Raw genomic sequence first — 18,893 nt, forward strand, 5'->3', positions numbered from 1 at the left:
TCCTGCCTGTCACCATCCTGGTGGCCACAGAGGGGGCCTTGGCGCAGCTGACTGTCCCCATCACCCACCTTCCTGTGTGTCACCGTCCCAGTGGCCGCGGAGGGGACCTCGAACAGCCACCCGTCCCTGTCAGCCGCCGGCGGGTGTCCCCGTCCCCGCGGCTCAGGCTGCCCTGTCCCCTGCAGACGGTGATGACGACCTGCTGCGGGGCCTCGAGGGGGCCCTGGGGGTGAAGAAGAAGAAACGGGGCCCCCGGAAGCAGAAGGAAAATAAACCCGGAAAACCACGGAAACGGAAAAAACTAGTGAGTTCCTCCTGGGACACCCTGCCCGAACGCTGGCGCGGCTGTTCAGGGTCAGGGGGATGGGTGATGGGGTCTGGGGACAGGTGACAGACTCTTCGGGTGCCTGATGGGGTGTGAGGACAATGGATGGGGTCTGGTGGTGGGATGACACTTTCAGGGCGGCTGATGGGGTCTGGGGACAGGTGACAGGGTTTGGGAACGATGGACGGGGCCTGGGGACGGGTGACAGGGTTTGAGGATGGGTGACAGGTTTTGGGAACGATGGATGGGGTCTGGGGACGGGTGACAGGGTTTGAGGATGGGTGACAGGTTTTGGGAACGATGGATGGGGTCTGGGGACGGGTGACAGGGTTTGGGAGCGAAGGATGGTGTTTGGGGACGGGTGACAGACTTTCAGGGTGGCTCACAAGGTCCTGGGGCAGCTGACGGGGCTTTTGGGGTGGCTGACGGCATCTGGGGATGATGGATGGGGTCTGGGGGCAGCTGACGGGGCTCTTGGTTGGGAGCAACTGATGGGGTTGGGGGCAACTGATGGGGGTCCTGGGGTGACTGACAGGGTCCTGGGGTGGCTGATGGGGGTCTCAGGGTTGCTGATGGGGCTGGGGATGACTGATGGGGGTCCTGGGGCGGCTGATGGGGTTGGGGGCAACTGATGGGGTCCTGGGGCTGCTGCTGAGGGTCTTGGGGTGGCTGATGGGGTTGGGGGTGACTGTCAGGGTCCTGGGGCTGCTGACGGAGTTGGGGGTGGCTGATGGGGGTCTTGGGGTGGCTCACAGGGTCCTGGGGCAGCTGACAGTGACTGCTGGGGACCTGGGGCTGCTGATGGGGGTCTGGGGGTGACTGACAGGGTCTTGGGGTGGCTGATGGGGGTCTTGGGGTGGCTGATGGGGTCCTGGCGCTGCTGATGGGGGTCTCGGGGTGGCTGACGGCGTCCTGGGGCTGCTCATGGGGGTCTTGGGGTGGCTGACTGGGTCCTGGGGCTGCTGGTGGGGGTCTCGGGGTGGCTGCCAGGGTCCTGGGGCATTTGATGGCATTGAGGGTGACTGATGGGGACCTGGGACTGCTGATGGGGGTCTTGGGGTGGCTGATGGCGACCTGGGGCTGCTGGTGGGTGTCTTGGAGCAGCTGACGGGGTCTGGGGGTGGCTGATGGGGTTGGGGGTGAGTGATGGGGACCTTGGGCTGCTGACGGGGGTCTTGGGGTGGCTGATGGGGTCCTGGGGCTGCTCGTGGGGGTCTCGGGGTGGCTGACGGGGTTGGGGGGTGACTGATGGGGTCCTGGGGCTGCTGACGGGGTTGGGGATGACTGACGGGGTCCTGGGGCTGCTGGTGGGGGTCTCGGGGTGGCTGACGGGGTTGGGGGGTGACTGACGGGGTTGGGGATGACTGACAGGATCCTGGGGCTGCTGGTGGGGGTCTCGGGGTGGCTGGCGGGGTTGGGGGGTGACTGATGGGGTCCTGGGGCTGCTGGTGGGGGTCTTGGGGTGGCTGATGGGGTTGGGGGTATCTGACAGGGTCCTGGGGCTGCTGGTGGGGGTCTCGGGGTGGCTGACGGGGTTGGGGATGACTGACAGGGTCCTGGGGCTGCTGACGGGGTCCTGGGGCTGCTGGTGGGGGTCTTGGGGTGGCTGATGGGGTTGGGGGTATCTGACAGGGTCCTGGGGCTGCTGGTGGGGGTCTCGGGGTGGCTGACGGGGTTGGGGATGACTGACAGGGTCCTGGGGCTGCTGACGGGGTCCTGGGGCTGCTGGTGGGGGTCTTGGGGTGGCTGATGGGGTTGGGGGTATCTGACAGGGTCCTGGGGCTGCTGGTGGGGGTCTCGGGGTGGCTGACGGGGTTGGGGATGACTGGTGGGGGTCTCAGGGTGGCTGACAGACCCCGGGGAGGGGTGACGGGCCCCGAGGACGAGCGCTGGGCGGTGGTCTCAGGTGAGCGAGGATGAGCTGGAGTCGGAGCGGGAGGAATACCAGCGGGAGGAGTACCGGGAGAAGTCGGAGAGCGGCGGCAGCGACTCCGGGGGGGCGGCCAGGAAGCGGCGGCGGAAGCACCGCGAGAAGAAGGAGAAGAAGACGAAGAGACGGAAAAAGGCCGATGAAGAGGGGGGCCAGAAGGTGAAGGTATGGCCGGGGGGCACCTGTGGGTGGGGGGCACCCAGCGAGTGGGGGGGTACTCGGTGGGTTGGGGGGAGCACCTGGGGGTGCTGGGGCTCCCCCAGCACTGCCCTGTGTGTGGACCCATGGGGGGTCCCATCACTTGGGGGCTCCTTGGGGGGCTTGTGACACTCGTGGGGGTCTCGTTGTCCGTGTCGGGGCCCACGGGGACTCTGTCACCCACGTGGGTCCTTGTGGGGGTCCTGACACCTGTGTCAGGACCCAGCACCTGTGTGGGTGTCAGTGGGGGTCCCAGCACCTGTGGGGGTCCTTGTGGGGGTCCTGTTACTCTGTGGAGGCCTAGAGGGGGTCCTGTCACCCGTGTGGGTGCCCCATCCTCGTGTCAGGGCCCATGACGGTCCTGTCACCCGTGTGGGTGCCTGTGGGTGTCCCATCACTGCGTGGGGACCCATGTGGGTCCTTACGGTGGTCCCATCGCTTGTGTGGGTGCCCACAGGGGTCCCGTCAGCCATGTGGGTCCTTGTGGGGGTCCCATCACCTGTGCTGGCGCCTGTGGGGGTCCCGGCAGGTGACATGTCTCCTCATCCTCTCTGTGTGTTTCTCCTCCCCCTCTCCCCATCCTGGTGCGTGTCCCCCCCTCTGTCCCCTCCGTGTCCCCCCCATGTCACCCCGTGACCCCCGGGTCCCGCCCCTGGCGCAGGCGGTGGAGCAGAAGTCCTCGGCACAGCTGCTGGGGGCCTGGGGGCTGGAGGACGTCGACCATGTCTTCACCGAGGAGGACTATCACACCCTCACCAACTACAAGGCCTTCAGCCAGTTCATGAGGTGGGTCTGGGTGTGGGGGACACCCTGGGGGTCACCTCGGTGGGGTGGGGGCCATTTCAGGGTGCTGGAGGGTGCCTCTGGGTGCTGGGGGTCACTTCAGGGTGCTGGTGAGGGTCTTTTTAGGGTATCTCAGGGTGCTGGGGGACACCATGGGGGGATCAGGGTCATCTGCGAGTGCTGGGGGTCACTTCAGGGTGCTGATGGATGTCCTTCTAGGATATCTCAGGGTGCTGGGGGACACCTTGGTGGGATTAGGGGCACCTCAAGGTGCTGGAGGGTGTATCTGGGTGCTGGGGGATGCTTCAGGGTGCTGGTGTGGGTCTTTTTAGGGAATCTCAGGGTGCTGGGGGACACCTTGGGGGGATGGGGGGCATCTCGGGGTGCTGGAGGGTGCCTCTGGGTGCTGGGGGACGCTTCAGGGTGCTGATGGATGTCCTTCTAGGGTATCTCAGGGTGCTGGGGGACACCTTGGGGGGATGGGGGGCATCTTGGGGTGCTGGAGGGTGTATCTGGGTGCTGGGAGACACTTCAGGGTTCCGGTGAGGGTCTTTTTAGGGTGTCTCAGGGTGCTGGGGGACATCTCAGGGGGATTAGGGGGCACCTCAGGGTGGTGGAGGGTCCCTGTGGGTGCTGGGGGACACTTCAGGAGATTGGGGGGGCACCCTAGAGTGCTGGGGGTCCCACAGCATCCTAGGGGGGGTCCTTCAGGGTGCTGGTGGGTGCCTCGGGGTCTTGGGGGGCTACAGGGGCAGCTTAGGGTGCTTAGGGCTCTCTCTGGCTGGTAGGGGGCTGCTTCAGGGTGCTTGTGGGGATGTTTTTAGGGTATGTCAGGGTGCTGGGGGGTGCCCTCGGGGTGTTGGGGGGGGCGCCTCATGGGACTGGGGGACACACAGGGGCACCTTGGAGACCATGGCGGCACCTTGGGGGTGCTGGGTGAGCCTGTAGGAGCCCCCCAGGATGAAAGGGGTCTGTGGGGAGCATCAGTGGGCCCTGGGTGCCCCCCCTGGATATCTGGGGTCCCCTCTTCTGCCTCGACGCCTGGGTTCTGGGGTGCTGCTCCCCGGACCCCTGGGTTCCCAGCCCACCTCCCTCCCTCCCCGCCAGGCCCCTGATCGCCAAGAAGAACCCCAAAATCCCCATGTCGAAGATGATGACGATCCTGGGAGCCAAGTGGCGGGAGTTCAGCGCCAACAACCCCTTCAAGGGCTCCGCCGCCGCCGTGGCCGCCGCCGCCGCTGCCGCCGCCGCCGCCGTGGCCGAGCAGGTGTCGGCCGCCGTGGCCGCCGTGGCCCCCGAGGCGCCCCCCCCGCCCCTGCGCAAGGCCAAGACCAAGGAGGGCAAAGGTGGGTGCTGCCCGGGCGCTGGGGTCCTGGGGGGTTTGGGGAGGGGGTGCCTAGGTGCCCCCCCACATGCCTGGGTGCCCCCCCAGACACCTGGGTCCTCGCTGGGTTTGGGGAGGGGAGGTCTGGGTGCCCCTCCAGACACCTGGGTGCTGCCCCAGACACCTGGGTCCTCGCTGGATTTAGGGAAGGGGTGCCTGGGTGCCCCCCCAGACACCTGGGTCCTTGCTGGGTTTGGGGAGGGGGTTCCTGTGTGCCCCCCAGACACCTGGGTCCTCGCTGGATTTGGGGAGGGGGTGCCTGGGTGCCCCCCAGACACCTGGGTCCTCGCTGGATTTGGGGCGGGGGTGCCTGTGTGCCCCCCCAGACACCTGGGTCCTTGCTGGGTTTGGGGAGGGGAGGTCTAGGTGCCCCTCCAGACACCTGGGTGCTGCCCCAGACACCTGGGTCCTCACTGGATTTGGGGCGGGGGTGCCTGTGAGCCCCCCCAGACACCTGGATCCTCACTGGATTTGGGGCGGGGGTGCCTGTGAGCCCCCCCAGACACCTGGGTCCTCACTGGATTTGGGGAGGGGGTGCCTGGGTGCCCCCCAGACACCTGGGTCCTCGCTGGATTTGGGGCGGGGGTGCCTGTGTGCCCCCCCAGACACCTGGGTCCTTGCTGGGTTTGGGGAGGGGAGGTCTAGGTGCCCCTCCAGACACCTGGGTGCTGCCCCAGACACCTGGGTCCTCACTGGATTTGGGGCGGGGGTGCCTGTGAGCCCCCCCAGACACCTGGGTCCTCACTGGATTTGGGGAGGGGGTGCCTGGGTGCCCCCCAGACACCTGGGTCCTCGCTGGATTTGGGGCGGGGGTGCCTGGGTGCCCCCCCAGACACCTGGGTCCTTGCTGGGTTTGGGGAGGGGAGGTCTAGGTGCCCCTCCAGACACCTGGGTGCTGCCCCAGACACCTGGGTCCTCGCTGGATTTGGGGCGGGGGTGCCTGTGAGCCCCCCCAGACACCTGGGTCCTCACTGGATTTGGGGCGGGGGTGCCTGTGAGCCCCCCCAGACACCTGGGTCCTCGCTGGGTTTGGGGAGGGGCTGCCTGGGTGCCCCCCCCACATGCCTGGGTGCCCCCCCAGACACCTGGGTCCTTGCTGGGTTTGGGGAGGGGAGGTCTGGGTGCCCCCCCAGACACCTGGGTCCTCACTGGATTTGGGGAGGGGGTGCCTGGGTGCTCCCCCAGACACCTGGGTCCTTGCTGGGTTTGGGGAGGGGGTGCCTGGGTGCCCCCCCAGACACCTGGGTGCTGCCGCAGATACCTGGGTCCTCGCCTGACTTGGGGACAGGGTGCCTGGATGCCTGGGCCCTCACGGGTTGGGAGTCCCTGGGGTGACTTTAATGATACCTGGGGAGTTTTGGGTGGGTGGGGTCTCTAGAGGGGTTCTGGGACGCTTTGGGGGTCCCTGGGGTGACTTCAGTGATCCCTGGGGGAGTGTGGAGAGGGTGCCTCGGTGGATCCTGGGGATCTTTGGGGGACCCTGCGGTGGCTTTAGGGATCCTTGGGGGAGTTTGGGGGACCCTAGGGGGATCCTGGGGGCAGTTTGGGGTTCCCTGGGTTGGGTTGGGGCATTCTCTAGGGGCTTTGGGGGTCCCTAGGAGGATTCTGGGGGTCCTTAGGGTCCTCCTGGGGCTGGGTGAGGGGGTGCCCTGCTTCCTGGGTCCGTCCCCCCCCACCCTGAACGCCCGGGTCCCCCCTGCAGGTCCCGGCCACAAGAAGCGCAGCAAGAGCCCGCGGGTGCCGGAGCTGAAGAGGAAGATGAAGGGGAGGAAGATGGCGCCGTTGAAGATCAAACTGGGCGTCTTGGGCGGGAAGCGCAAGAAGAGCAGCTCGGTAGGGCCCGGACGCTGGGGCCCCCTCCTGTCCCCCTCCCCGGGGTCCCCTCCTGTCCCCCTCCGCAGTGTCCCCAAGCGGTGGCACCACCGCCCCGCCCCATGTCTCCCAGTCCGTCCCCGCCCCAAGCCCCTGGTCTCCCAGTCCATCGTGTCCCCTTGTCACCCGCCGCCACCCGGTGTCACCCGCCATCCCCGGTGTCACCCGCTGTCCCCGAGCAGAGCGAGGACGCAGGGGAGGCGGAGGAGGAGTCGGATGCCGAGAGCCCCGGGGTGCTGGGTGCCACCGCCCGCCCCGACCCCACCACCCGCCTCAAGAAGCTCAAACGGGGACGTCCCGGCCGCAAGAAGAAGAAAGGTGAGTGTCCCCAAGTGTCACCGACCCCCGGGTGCCACCACCCCCCACCCCAGACCCCGTGGCGGGGACGCCGGGTGACGCCCCCGTCCCCCACCCCCCACCCCGTCTCTCCTTGCAGCCCCCTGCGCCGGCCTCAGCCGGGAGCGCGGCCCCCCGGGGACGGGCGCGGTGCCCGCGCACGGTGAGACACCCCACCCTTTGGTGTCCCCAGATTGTCACCCGGGGTCCCCGAGCCTGTGGTGTCCCCCTGAGCGGGGTCATCGGCCCCTTCCCCGTGTCGGTGGTGGCGTCCGGGGGGTCCCCCAGCCCCTGGCTTCTTCCGAGGGGTGTCCCCGTGTCCCCGTCCCCACCACCTCTCCTGGGCATTTGGTGTCCCCATGTCCCTGGTGCCACCCCGTTCCTGTGTCCCAGTGCTCCCACCCACCCACCAGTGCCCCTGGTGTCCCTGTCCCCCAGTACCCCCATCCTGTGTCCCCATCACGTGTCCCCATCCCCCAATGCCCCCTGCCCCTGGATGTCCCTGTCCCCAGTGCCCCATGTCCAGCACCCCCACGTCCCCATTCCCAGTGGTCCTGTCCCCTTCCGTCCCCCTCCCCAGTGCTCCCAGTGCCCTTGTCCCCGCTGTCCCCTGCTTTCCCTCTCCTCAGTGCCCCCAGTGCCCCATCCCCCTCTGTCCCCATTCCAGGTGCCCTGTCCCCCGCTGTCCCCTTCCCCACTGTCCCCAGTGCCCCGTCCCCCACTGTCCCCTTCCCCAGTGCCCCCAGTGCCCCTGTCCCCCTCTGTCCCCATTCCAGGTGCCCTGTCCCCCGCTGTCCCCTTCCCCACTGTCCCCAGTGCCCCGTCCCCCACTGTCCCCTTCCCCACTGTTCCCAGTGCCCCGTCCCCCACTGTCCCCTTCCCCACTGTCCCCAGTGCCCCGTCCCCCTCTGTCCCCATTCCAGGTGCCCTGTCCCCCACTGTCCCCTTCCCCACTGTTCCCAGTGCCCCGTCCCCCACTGTCCCCTTCCCCACTGTCCCCAGTGCCCCGTCCCCCTCTGTCCCCATTCCAGGTGCCCTGTCCCCCACTGTCCCCTTCCCCACTGTCCCCAGCGCCCCGTCCCCCTCTGTCCCCTTCCCCAGTGCCCCCAGTGCCCCTGTCCCCCGCTGCCCCAGTCCCTGCTGTCCCCTTCCCCACTGTCGCCAGTGCCCCTGTCCCCCACTGTCCTCCTCCCCAGTGCCCCCAGCGCCTCGTCCCCCTCTGTCCCCGTTCCCAGTGCCCCCAGTGCCCCTGTCCCCCACTGCCCCAGTCCCCGCTGTCCCCTTCCCCACTGTCCCCCTCCCCAGTGCCCCCAGCGCCTCGTCCCCCTCTGTCCCTGTTCCCAGTGCCCCCAGCGCCTCGTCCCTCTCTGTCCCCGTTCCCAGTGCCCCCAGTGCCCCTGTCCCCCGCTGCCCCAGTCCCCGCTGCCCCGTCCCCCACTGTCCCCCTCCCCAGTGCTCCCAGCGCCTCGTCCCCCTCTGTCCCCATTCCCAGTGCCCCCAGCGCCTCGTCCCTCTCTGTCCCCGTTCCCAGTGCCCCCAGTGCCCCTGTCCCCTGCTGCCCCAGTCCCCAGTGCCCCGTCCCCCACTGTCCTCCTCCCCAGTGCCCCCAGCGCCTCGTCCCCCTCTGTCCCCGTTCCCAGTGCCCCCAGTGCCCCTGTCCCCCGCTGCCCCAGTCCCTGCTGTCCCCTTCCCCACTGTCCCCAGTGCCCCCAGCACCTCGTCCCCCTCTGTCCCCATTCCCAGTGCCCCCAGCGCCTCATCCCCCTCTGTCCCCATTCCCAGTGCCCCCAGCGCCTCGTCCTCCTCTGTCCCCCTCCCCAGTGCCCCCAGCGCCCCTGTCCCCTGCTGCCCCTGTCCCCGCTGCCTCGTCCCCCTCTGTCCCCCTCCCCAGTGCCCCCAGTGCCCCGTCTCCCTCTGTCCCCGTTCCCAGTGCCCCCAGTGCCCCTGTCCCCCGCTGCCCCAGTCCCCGCTGTCCCCTTCCCCACTGTCGCCAGTGCCCCTGTCCCCCACTGTCCCCCTCCCCAGTGCCCCCAGCGCCTTGTCCCCCTCTGTCCCCCTCCCCAGTGCCCCCAGTGCCCCTGTCCCCCACTGCCCCAGTCCCTGCTGTCCCCTTCCCCACTGTCGCCAGTGCCCCTGTCCCCCACTGTCCTCCTCCCCAGTGCCCCCAGCGCCTCGTCCCCCTCTGTCCCCGTTCCCAGTGCCCCCAGTGCCCCTGTCCCCTGCTGCCCCAGTCCCCGCTGTCCCCTTCCCCACTGTCCCCCTCCCCAGTGCCCCCAGCGCCTCGTCCCCCTCTGTCCCTGTTCCCAGTGCCCCCAGTGCCCCTGTCCCCCGCTGCCCCAGTCCCCGCTGCCCCGTCCCCCACTGTCCCCCTCCCCAGTGCTCCCAGCGCCTCGTCCCCCTCTGTCCCCATTCCCAGTGCCCCCAGCGCCTCGTCCCTCTCTGTCCCCGTTCCCAGTGCCCCCAGTGCCCCTGTCCCCTGCTGCCCCAGTCCCCAGTGCCCCGTCCCCCACTGTCCTCCTCCCCAGTGCCCCCAGCGCCTCGTCCCCCTCTGTCCCCGTTCCCAGTGCCCCCAGTGCCCCTGTCCCCCGCTGCCCCAGTCCCTGCTGTCCCCTTCCCCACTGTCCCCAGTGCCCCCAGCACCTCGTCCCCCTCTGTCCCTGTTCCCAGTGCCCCCAGCGCCTCATCCCCCTCTGTCCCCATTCCCAGTGCCCCCAGCGCCTCGTCCTCCTCTGTCCCCCTCCCCAGTGCCCCCAGCGCCCCTGTCCCCTGCTGCCCCTGTCCCCGCTGCCCCGTCCCCCACTGTCCCCCTCCCCAGTGCCCCCAGCGCCTCGTCCCCCTCTGTCCCCCTCCCCAGTGCCCCCAGCGCCTCGTCCCCCTCTGTCCCCGTTCCCAGTGCCCCCAGTGCCCCTGTCCCCCGCTGCCCCAGTCCCCACTGTCCCCTTCCCCACTGTCGCCAGTGCCCCTGTCCCCCACTGTCCCCCTCCCCAGTGCCCCCAGCGCCTCGTCCCCCTCTGTCCCCGTTCCCAGTGCCCCCAGTGCCCCTGTCCCCCGCTGCCCCAGTCCCCGCTGTCCCCTTCCCCACTGTCCCCCTCCCCAGTGCCCCCAGCGCCTCGTCCCCCTCTGTCCCTGTTCCCAGTGCCCCCAGCGCCTCGTCCCTCTCTGTCCCTGTTCCCAGTGCCCCCAGCGCCTCATCCCCCTCTGTCCCCATTCCCAGTGCCCCCAGCGCCTCGTCCTCCTCTGTCCCCCTCCCCAGTGCCCCCAGCGCCCCTGTCCCCTGCTGCCCCTGTCCCCGCTGCCCCGTCCCCCACTGTCCCCCTCCCCAGTGCCCCCAGCGCCTCGTCCCCCTCTGTCCCCCTCCCCAGTGCCCCCAGCGCCTCGTCCCCCTCTGTCCCCGTTCCCAGTGCCCCCAGTGCCCCTGTCCCCCGCTGCCCCAGTCCCCACTGTCCCCTTCCCCACTGTCGCCAGTGCCCCTGTCCCCCACTGTCCCCCTCCCCAGTGCCCCCAGCGCCTCGTCCCCCTCTGTCCCCGTTCCCAGTGCCCCCAGTGCCCCTGTCCCCCGCTGCCCCAGTCCCCGCTGTCCCCTTCCCCACTGTCCCCCTCCCCAGTGCCCCCAGCGCCTCGTCCCCCTCTGTCCCTGTTCCCAGTGCCCCCAGTGCCCCTGTCCCCCGCTGCCCCAGTCCCCGCTGCCTCGTCCCCCTCTGTCCCCCTCCCCAGTGCCCCCAGCGCCTCGTCCCCCTCTGTCCCCCTCCCCAGTGCCCCCAGCGCCTCGTCCCCCTCTGTCCCCGTTCCCAGTGCCCCCAGTGCCCCTGTCCCCCGCTGCCCCAGTCCCCGCTGTCCCCTTCCCCACTGTCGCCAGTGCCCCTGTCCCCCACTGTCCCCCTCCCCAGTGCCCCCAGCGCCTCGTCCCCCTCTGTCCCCCTCCCCAGTGCCCCCAGTGCCCCTGTCCCCTGCTGCCCCAGTCCCTGCTGCCCCGTCCCCCACTGTCCCCCTCCCCAGTGCTCCCAGCGCCTCGTCCCCCTCTGTCCCCGTTCCCAGTGCCCCCAGTGCCCCTGTCCCCCGCTGCCCCAGTCCCTGCTGTCCCCTTCCCCACTGTCCCCAGCGCCCCGTCCCCCACTGTCCCCCTCCCCACTGTCCCCAGCGCCCCTGTCCCCCACTGTCCCCCTCCCCACTGTCCTCAGCGCCCCTGTCCCCTGCTGTCCCCTGCTGTCCCCTGCTGTCCCCTGCTTTCCCCTTCCCCAGTGTCCCCAGTGCCCTGTCCCCTGCTGTTCCCTCCCCAGCGCCCCTATCTCCTGCTGTCCTCCACTATCCCCTGCTGTCCCCTTCCCCAGTGCCCCCAGCACTGCTGTTCCCCCGTCCCCCTCCCCAGTGCCCCAGCACCCCCGTCCCCCTCCCCAGTGCCCCATCCCTGCTGTCCCCCTCCCCAGCACCCCCGTCCCCCTCCCCAGTGCCCCATCCCTGCTGTACACCTCCCCAGCACCCCTGTCCCCCCGTCCCCCTCCCCAGCACCCCCGTCCCCCGTCCCCCTCCCTAGCGCCCCATCCCTGCTGTACGCCTCCCCAGCACCCCTGTCCCCCCCGTCCCCCTCCCCAGCACCCCCGTCCCCCTCCCGAGCACCCTGTGCCCCATCCCCCTCCCGAGCGCCCCTGTCCCCCCGTCCCCTTCACCAGCACCTCTGTCCCCCGTCCCCACACCAAGCGTCCCCAGCGCCCCTGTCCCCCTCCCCAGCGCCCCTGTCCCCCCGTCCCCCTCCCCAGCACCCCTGTCCCCCCGTCCCCCTCCCCAGCACCCCTGTCCTCCATGTCCCCACCCCTGAGCGTCCCCAAGCCACCATCCCCCTCCCCAGCACCCCTGTCCTCCATCCCCCTCCCGAGCGCCCCTGTCCCCCTCCCCAGCACCCCTGTCCTCCATGTCCCCACCCCTGAGCGTCCCCAAGCCACCATCCCCCTCCCCAGCACCCCTGTCCCCCCGTCCCCCTCCCGAGCGCCCCGTCCCCCTCCCCAGCACCCCTGTCCTCCATGTCCCCACCCCTGAGCGTCCCCAAGCCACCATCCCCCTCCCCAGTACCCCTGTCCCCCCTTCCCCCTCCCGAGCGCCCCTGTCCCCCTCCCCAGCACCCCTGTCCTCCATCCCCCTCCCGAGCGCCCCTGTCCCCCTCCCCAGCACCCCTGTCCCCCCTTCCCCCTCCCGAGCGCCCCTGTCCCCCTCCCCAGCACCCCTGTCCTCCATCCCCCTCCCGAGCGCCCCTGTCCCCCTCCCCAGCACCCCTGTCCTCCATCCCCCTCCCGAGCGCCCCTGTCCCCCTCCCCAGCACCCCGTCCCCCATCCCCCTCCCGAGCGTCCCTGTCCCCCCTGAGCATCCCCAAGCCCCCATCCCCCTGTCCCCCATGTCCCCGTTGCCCCCCCGCTGTCCCCCCTCCGTGCCCCCCCCCATCCAGCCGGGTGGCAGCGGGCGGTGCGTGGCGTCCCCGCAGGGCCGGGGCCGGAGGAGGAGGGGGACGGCTACGAGACGGACCACCAGGACTACTGCGAGGTGTGCCAGCAGGGCGGGGAGATCATCCTCTGCGACACCTGCCCCCGCGCCTACCACCTCGTCTGCCTCGACCCCGAGCTTGACCGCGCGCCCGAGGGACGCTGGAGCTGCCCCCACTGCGTGAGCTGCGGCGTGGGGGGCTTTGGGGGTCTCTGGGCGGGGTTCTTTGAGGGTTTGGGGGTTCCTAGAGGGGTCCCTGGAGGGGTTGGGGGTCCTTAGGGGGGATCCTGGGGGGCTTCAGGGGCCTCTAGGCTGGTTCTTTGAGGGTTTGGGGGTTCCTAGAGGGGTCCCTGGGGGGGTTGGGGATCCTTAGGGGGATCCTGGGGGGCTTCAGGGGTCTCTGTGGAGGTTCTTTGAGGGTTTGGGGGTTCCTAGAGGGGTCCCGGGGTGGATTGGGGGTCCTCTGAGGAGGTTTGGGTGTCCCTAGGAGTGTCTCCAGGGGATTTGGGTGTCCCTCAGGTTGTTCCCAAGAGATTTCAGTGTCCCTCAGGGTGTTCTCAGGAGGTTTGGGTGTCCCTCAGGGTGTCCTGAGGAGGTTTAGGTGTCCCTAGGAGTGTCTCCAGGGGATTTGGGTGTCCCTCAGGGTGTCCCCAGGAGGTTTGGGTGTCCCTCAGGGTGTCTCCAGGGGATTTGGGTGTCCCTCAGGGTGTCTCCAGAGGATTTGGGTGTCCCTCAGGGTGTCCCCAGGAGGTTTGGGTGTCCCTCAGGGTGTCTCCAGAGGATTTGGGTGTCCCTCAGGGTGTCCCCAGGAGGTTTGGGTGTCCCTCAGGGTGTCCCCAGGAGGTTTGGGTGTCCCTCAGGGTGTCTCCAGAGGGTTTGGGTGTCCCTCAGGGTGTCTCCAGAGGATTTGGGTGTCCCTCAGGGTGTCCCCAGGAGGTTTGGGTGTCCCTCAGGGTGTCTCCAGAGGATTTGGGTGTCCCTCAGGGCGTCCCCAGGAGGTTTGGGTGTCCCTCAGGGTGTCCCCAGGGGATCTGGGTGTCCCTCAGGGTGTCCTCAGGAGGTTTGGGCTCCCTGGGTGCTGTTTTGAGGGCCTCCCCAGGAGGTTTGGGGTGCCTGACGCTGGGTGTCTCTCAGGAGAAGGAGGGGGTGCAGTGGGAAGCGAAGGAGGAAGAGGAGGAGGAGGAAGAGGAGGAGGAGGAAGGGGAGAAGGAGGAGGAGGATGACCACATGGAGTACTGCCGGGTGTGCAAGGACGGCGGGGAGCTGCTCTGCTGCGACGCCTGCGTCTCCTCCTACCACATCCACTGCCTCAACCCCCCCCTGCCCGAGGTCCCCAACGGCGAGTGGCTCTGTCCCCGCTGCACGGTGCGGGGATGCGGGGACGCGGGGAGGGGGGCGGGGAGGGGGGCGGGGGGGCCCGCTGGGGACGGGGAGGGACCCGGACGCGGTGGGGATGGGACGGGGACCTGGTGGGGACGGGGAGGGACCCGGATGTGGTGGGGATGGCATGGGGACAGGGGTGGGGATGGGACAAGGACCTGGTGGGGACAGGACAGGACCTGGTGGGGACGGGGATGGGACCTGGTGGGGATGGGGACAAGGAACTGGTGGGGATGGGGACAGGGACCTGGTGGGGACAGGACAGGGGTGGGGATGGGACAAGGACCTGGTGGGGACAGGACAGGACCTGGTGGGGACAGGGACGAGGACCTGGTGGTGATGGAACAGGGCTGGGGACAGGCCCTGATGGGGGCAGGGCTGGGTGTGGGGACAGCGTGAGGATGGGGACAGGCCCTGTTGGGGACAGGGACAGGCTGGGGACAGGGGTGATTCAAGGTTGGGGACAGTGACAGGCCCTGATTGGGACAGCGACATGGATGGCTCAAGGTTGGGGACAATGACAGGACCTGATGGGGACAGGGGTGGCTGAAGGCTGGGGACAGGGACGAGACCTGGTAGGGACGGTGACAAGGACAGTCTGGGGACAGGCACAGGGTCCTGTTGGGGACGGTGACAGTCTGGGGATGGTGACAGGCCCAGTTGGGGTGGTGACAGTCTGGGGACAGGGGGGACACCTGCCCCCCGCAGCGCTCCCACCCCGTGGGGGACACACAGACGCACATCCCCCCAGGTGGCCGTCACCGTGTCCCCCACTGTCCCCAACACCGCTGTCGTGTGTCCCCCCTCCCCCGCAGTGCCCGGTGCTGAAGGGGCGGGTGCAGAAGATCCTGTACTGGCGGTGGGGGGAGCCGCCCCCCCCCGTGGGGGCCCCCCCCGGCGCCCCCCCCCCCGAGGGGCCTCCCCCGGCGCTGCAGGGCCGCTCCGAGCGCGAGTTCTTCGTCAAGTGGGTCGGGCTCTCCTACTGGCACTGCTCCTGGATCAAGGAGCTGCAGGTATGGGGGGGCCCCCGCGGACCCCCAGGGGCACCCCGATATTGGGGGGGGGCCCTTATACTGGGGGGTCTTGGTATACACAGCCCGAGGGGCCCTGATACTGGGGAGGCTCTGATATACCTGGTTTGGGGGGGCCTCAATACTGGGGGGCCCAATATACCTGATTTAGGGGGCCCTCAATACTGGGGGGGCCCAATATACCAGATCTGGGGGGGCCTCAATACTGGGGGGACCCCAACATACCCAATTTGGGGGGGCCTCAGTACTGGGGGGCCCAATATACTTGGTTTAGGGGGGCCTCAATACTGGGGGGGCCCAATATACCAGATCTGGGGGGGCCTCAATACTGGGGGGACCCCAACATACCCAATTTGGGGGGGCCTCAATACTGGGGGGCCCAATATACTTGGTTTAGGGGGGCCTCAATACTGGGGGGGCCCAATATACCAGATCTGGGGGGGCCTCAATACTGGGGGGACCCCAACATACCCAATTTGGGGGGGCCTCAATACTGGGGGGCCCAATATACTTGGTTTGGGGGGGCCTCAATACTGGGGGGCCCAATATACCTGATTTAGGGGGCCCTCAATACTGGGGGGGCCCAATATACCAGATCTGGGGGGGCCTCAATACTGGGGGGACCCCAACATACCCAATTTGGGGGGGCCTCAATACTGGGGGGCCCAATATACTTGGTTTAGGGGGGCCTCCATACTGGGGGGGCCCAATATACCAGATCTGGGGGGGCCTCAATACTGGGGGGACCCCAACATACCCAATTTGGGGGGGCCTCAATACTGGGGGGCCCAATATACTTGGTTTAGGGGGGCCTCAATACTGGGGGGGCCTAATATACCAGATCTGGGGGGGCCTCAATACTGGGGGGACCCCAACATACCCCTCTCAGAGGGCCCTGATATCGGTGGGTCTTGGTATACACAGCCTGGGGGCCCTGAATTGGGGGGGGTCTTGGTATACCCAGTTTGGGGGGCCCTGATATTGGGGGGGTCCTGATATATCACCCTTGGGGGGCCCCAGTATCAGGGTGTCTTGGTGTACCCAGCTTGGTGAGCCCCAGTAGTGGGAGGCCCCGATATATGAAGGTTGGGGGGCCCCAATACTTGGGGGGGGGCCTCATATACTCATCAGTGGGATGTGGGGGTCCCCAGGACTAGATGCACCCCAATATCCTCAGCTGGGGGGTCTCCAGTGTTCAGGACACCCCAATAACCACAGCTGGGGGTCCTCAGGGCTGGGGACACCCCAAGATCCCTACCTGGGTGGTCCCTAGGCTTGGGGACACCCCAGTATGCTCAACTGGGGGGATGTGAGGGGTCCTCAGGACTAGGGACACCCCAATATCCCCAGCTGGGGGGTCTCCAGTGTTCAGGACACCCCCATAACCGCAGCTGGGGGTCCCCAGGACCGAGGATACCCCAAGATCCCTACCTGGGTGGTCCCTAGGCTTGGGGACACCCCAACAACTGCAGCTGGGGGTCCCAAGGACTGGGGACGCCCCAAGATCCCTACCTGGGTGGTCCCCAGTCTTGGGTACACCCCAATAACCACAGCTGGGGGGGTCCCCACTCTTGGGGACCCTTGCCATCCCCACCTCGGGCACCCCATGATGTGCAGCGCTCCCCTGGGTCCCCAAGACACCCCCATCCCCAGGGTGGGGAGGGAGAGAGGGGCAGCACCCCCATTCCTCACCCAGAACCCCCCTTTCCAGGGGTGTGTGGGGGGGGTGTTTACGACCCCCCTGCCCCCCTAATTTGGGGGTGCCCCCCCCGTGTCCCCCCCAGTTGGAGATCTTCCACCTGGTGATGTACCGCAACTACCAGCGCAAGAACGACATGGACGAGCCGCCCCCCCTCGACTACGGCTCGGGGGACGACGACCCCAAGAGCGAGAAACGGGGGGCCGGGGGGGACCCCCTTTTCGGGGGGATGGAAGAACGCTTCTACCGCTACGGCATCAAACCCGAGTGGATGACGGTGCACCGCATCATCAACCACAGGTGGGGCGGCACCCATGGGTGCTGCGTGGCGCCCGCGGGGTACCCCCGAAAGCGGGAGGGGACGGGTGGCATCGGCACGGGGGCGGGGGAGGGCCTGGGTGGGGTTTGGGGCACTCGGGGCACCCGTGGGGACACTCTGGGCACCCCATGGTCCTCTAAGGACACCCCCAGCACCCATAGGGACACTCTGGGCACCCCATGGTCCTCTAAGGACACCCCCAGCACCCATGGGTGCCCCCCAGCAACCAGGGGGTCCCTGGCACCCATGGGGACACTCTGGGCACCCCATGGTCCTCTAAGGACGCCCCCAGCACCCATCAGTGGCCCCCTGGCACACATGGGGACCCCCCAAAAATTGGGGTGGGATGGCTGGCATTGGTGTGGGCCTGAGGGAACGCCTGGGTGGGGTTTGGGGACACTGGTGGCACCCATGGGCACACTGTGGGCACTCCTGGGTCCTCTAAGGACACCCCCAGCACCCATGGGTGCCCCCCAGAACCCATCAGTGCCCCCCAGCACCCATGGGGACACTCTGGGCACCCCTGGGTCCTCTAAGGACACCCCCAGCACCCATGGGTGCCCCCCAGCATCCAGGGGGGCCCCTGGCACCCATGGGAACACTCCCATCTCCTGTCCATCTGTCCCTGTCCCTCTGTGTCCCTGTGTGACCCCATGTCCTGCGTGTCCCTGTCCCCTGTGACCCCGTGTCACCCTGTGTCCTGTCTGTCCCTGTCCCTGTGTGACCCCGTGTCCCCAGGTGACCCCGTGTTCTGTCCGTCTGTCCCCGCGTGACCCCATGTCCCCAGGTGACCCCGTGTCCTGTCCGTCTGTCCCTGTGTGACCCCATGTCCCCAGGTGACCCCGTGTCCTGTCCATCTGTCCCTGTCCCTGTGTGACCCCGTGTCCCCAGGTGACCCTGCGTCCTGTCCATCTGTCCCTGTGTGACCCCATGTCCCCAGGTGACCCCGTGTCCTGTCCGTCTGTCCCTGTGTGACCCCATGTCCCCAGGTGACCCCGTGTCCTGTCCATCTGTCCATCTGTCCCTGTGTGACCCCATGTCCCCAGGTGACCCCGTGTCCTGTCCATCTGTCCATCTGTCCCTGTGTGACCCCATGTCCCCAGGTGACCCTGCGTCCTGTCCATCTGTCCATCTGTCCCTGTGTGACCCCATGTCCCCAGGTGACCCCGTGTCCTGTCCATCTGTCCATCTGTCCCTGTGTGACCCCATGTCCCCAGGTGACCCCGTGTCCTGTCCGTCTGTCCCTGTGTGACCCCATGTCCCCAGGTGACCCCGTGTCCTGTCCATCTGTCCCTGTGTGACCCCATGTCCCCAGGTGACCCTGTGTCCTGTCCGTCTGTCCCTGTGTGACCCCGTGTCCCCAGGTAACCCCGTGTCCTGTCTGTCTGTCCCTGTCCCTGTGTGACCCCATGTCCCCAGGTGACCCTGTGTCCTGTCCGTCTGTCCCTGTGTGACCCCATGTCCCCAGGTGACCCCGTGTCCTGTCCATCTGTCCACCTGTCCCTGTGTGACCCCGTGTCCCCAGGTGACCCTCCTGTCCGTCTGTCCCTGTCCCTGTGTGACCCCGTGTCCCCAGGTGACCCTCCTGTCCGTCTGTCCCTGTCCCTGTGTGACCCCGTGTCCCCGGCTAACCCCTGTGCTGGGGTGTCCCCAGTGTCTCCCTGATGTCAGCCGGAGACAGCGGGTGACCTCTGGTGGCACTCGGGTGCCTTCCACGTGCCCCGCTGTCACCCGCACCCTGGTGGCATGTGACAGCCCCTGCCTGACCCTGCATTGCACCCCGTGTCCCTTGGGGTGTCCCGTGTCCCCATGGGTGTCTGCTGTCACCCGTGGGTGCCCGACATCCCTGTGGGTCCCTGTTGCCCCCCCGCAGTGCCTTTTACCCCCCCGGGTGCCTGTTTCCCCCATGCAGAGACTGTTTCCCCCCCGGGCGCCTGTTGCCCCCCAGCGGTGCCTGTTGCCCCTGTGGTGCCCGGTGTCCCTGCAGCGCCTGTTGTCCCTGCAGCGCCTGTTGTCCCCGTGCTGCTTGTTGTCCCCGTGATGGCTATTGTCCCCATGATGCCCGTTGTCGCCGCGGTGCCTGTTGTCCCCCGTGGTGCCTGTTGTCCCCTATGATGCCTGTTGTCCCACAGTGTCAGTTGTCCCCGTGATGCCTGTTGTCCCCGG

General features: G+C 68.4%; 1 protein-coding gene across 1 annotated transcript in view; it reads left to right on the forward strand.

The window, feature by feature from the left end:
* The window catches only part of LOC142051166 (chromodomain-helicase-DNA-binding protein 3-like), a gene marked incomplete at its 3' end in the record, with an annotated part of 39,479 nt that overhangs the window by 11,282 nt on the left and 9,304 nt on the right, over positions 1–18,893 (forward strand). The window contains exons 2-12 of the mRNA XM_075080349.1: positions 186–304; positions 2,232–2,420; positions 3,115–3,239; positions 4,344–4,582; positions 6,323–6,453; positions 6,675–6,810; positions 6,929–6,991; positions 12,300–12,478; positions 13,433–13,663; positions 14,494–14,691; positions 16,494–16,708. Of these exons, the coding sequence (XP_074936450.1) occupies positions 186–304; positions 2,232–2,420; positions 3,115–3,239; positions 4,344–4,582; positions 6,323–6,453; positions 6,675–6,810; positions 6,929–6,991; positions 12,300–12,478; positions 13,433–13,663; positions 14,494–14,691; positions 16,494–16,708 (1,825 nt within the window). The remainder of the gene's footprint in view (positions 1–185; positions 305–2,231; positions 2,421–3,114; positions 3,240–4,343; positions 4,583–6,322; positions 6,454–6,674; positions 6,811–6,928; positions 6,992–12,299; positions 12,479–13,432; positions 13,664–14,493; positions 14,692–16,493; positions 16,709–18,893) is intronic.

Source organism: Phalacrocorax aristotelis, unplaced genomic scaffold (assembly GCF_949628215.1).
Source record: "Phalacrocorax aristotelis unplaced genomic scaffold, bGulAri2.1 scaffold_289, whole genome shotgun sequence".
NCBI lineage: Eukaryota > Metazoa > Chordata > Aves > Suliformes > Phalacrocoracidae > Phalacrocorax > Phalacrocorax aristotelis.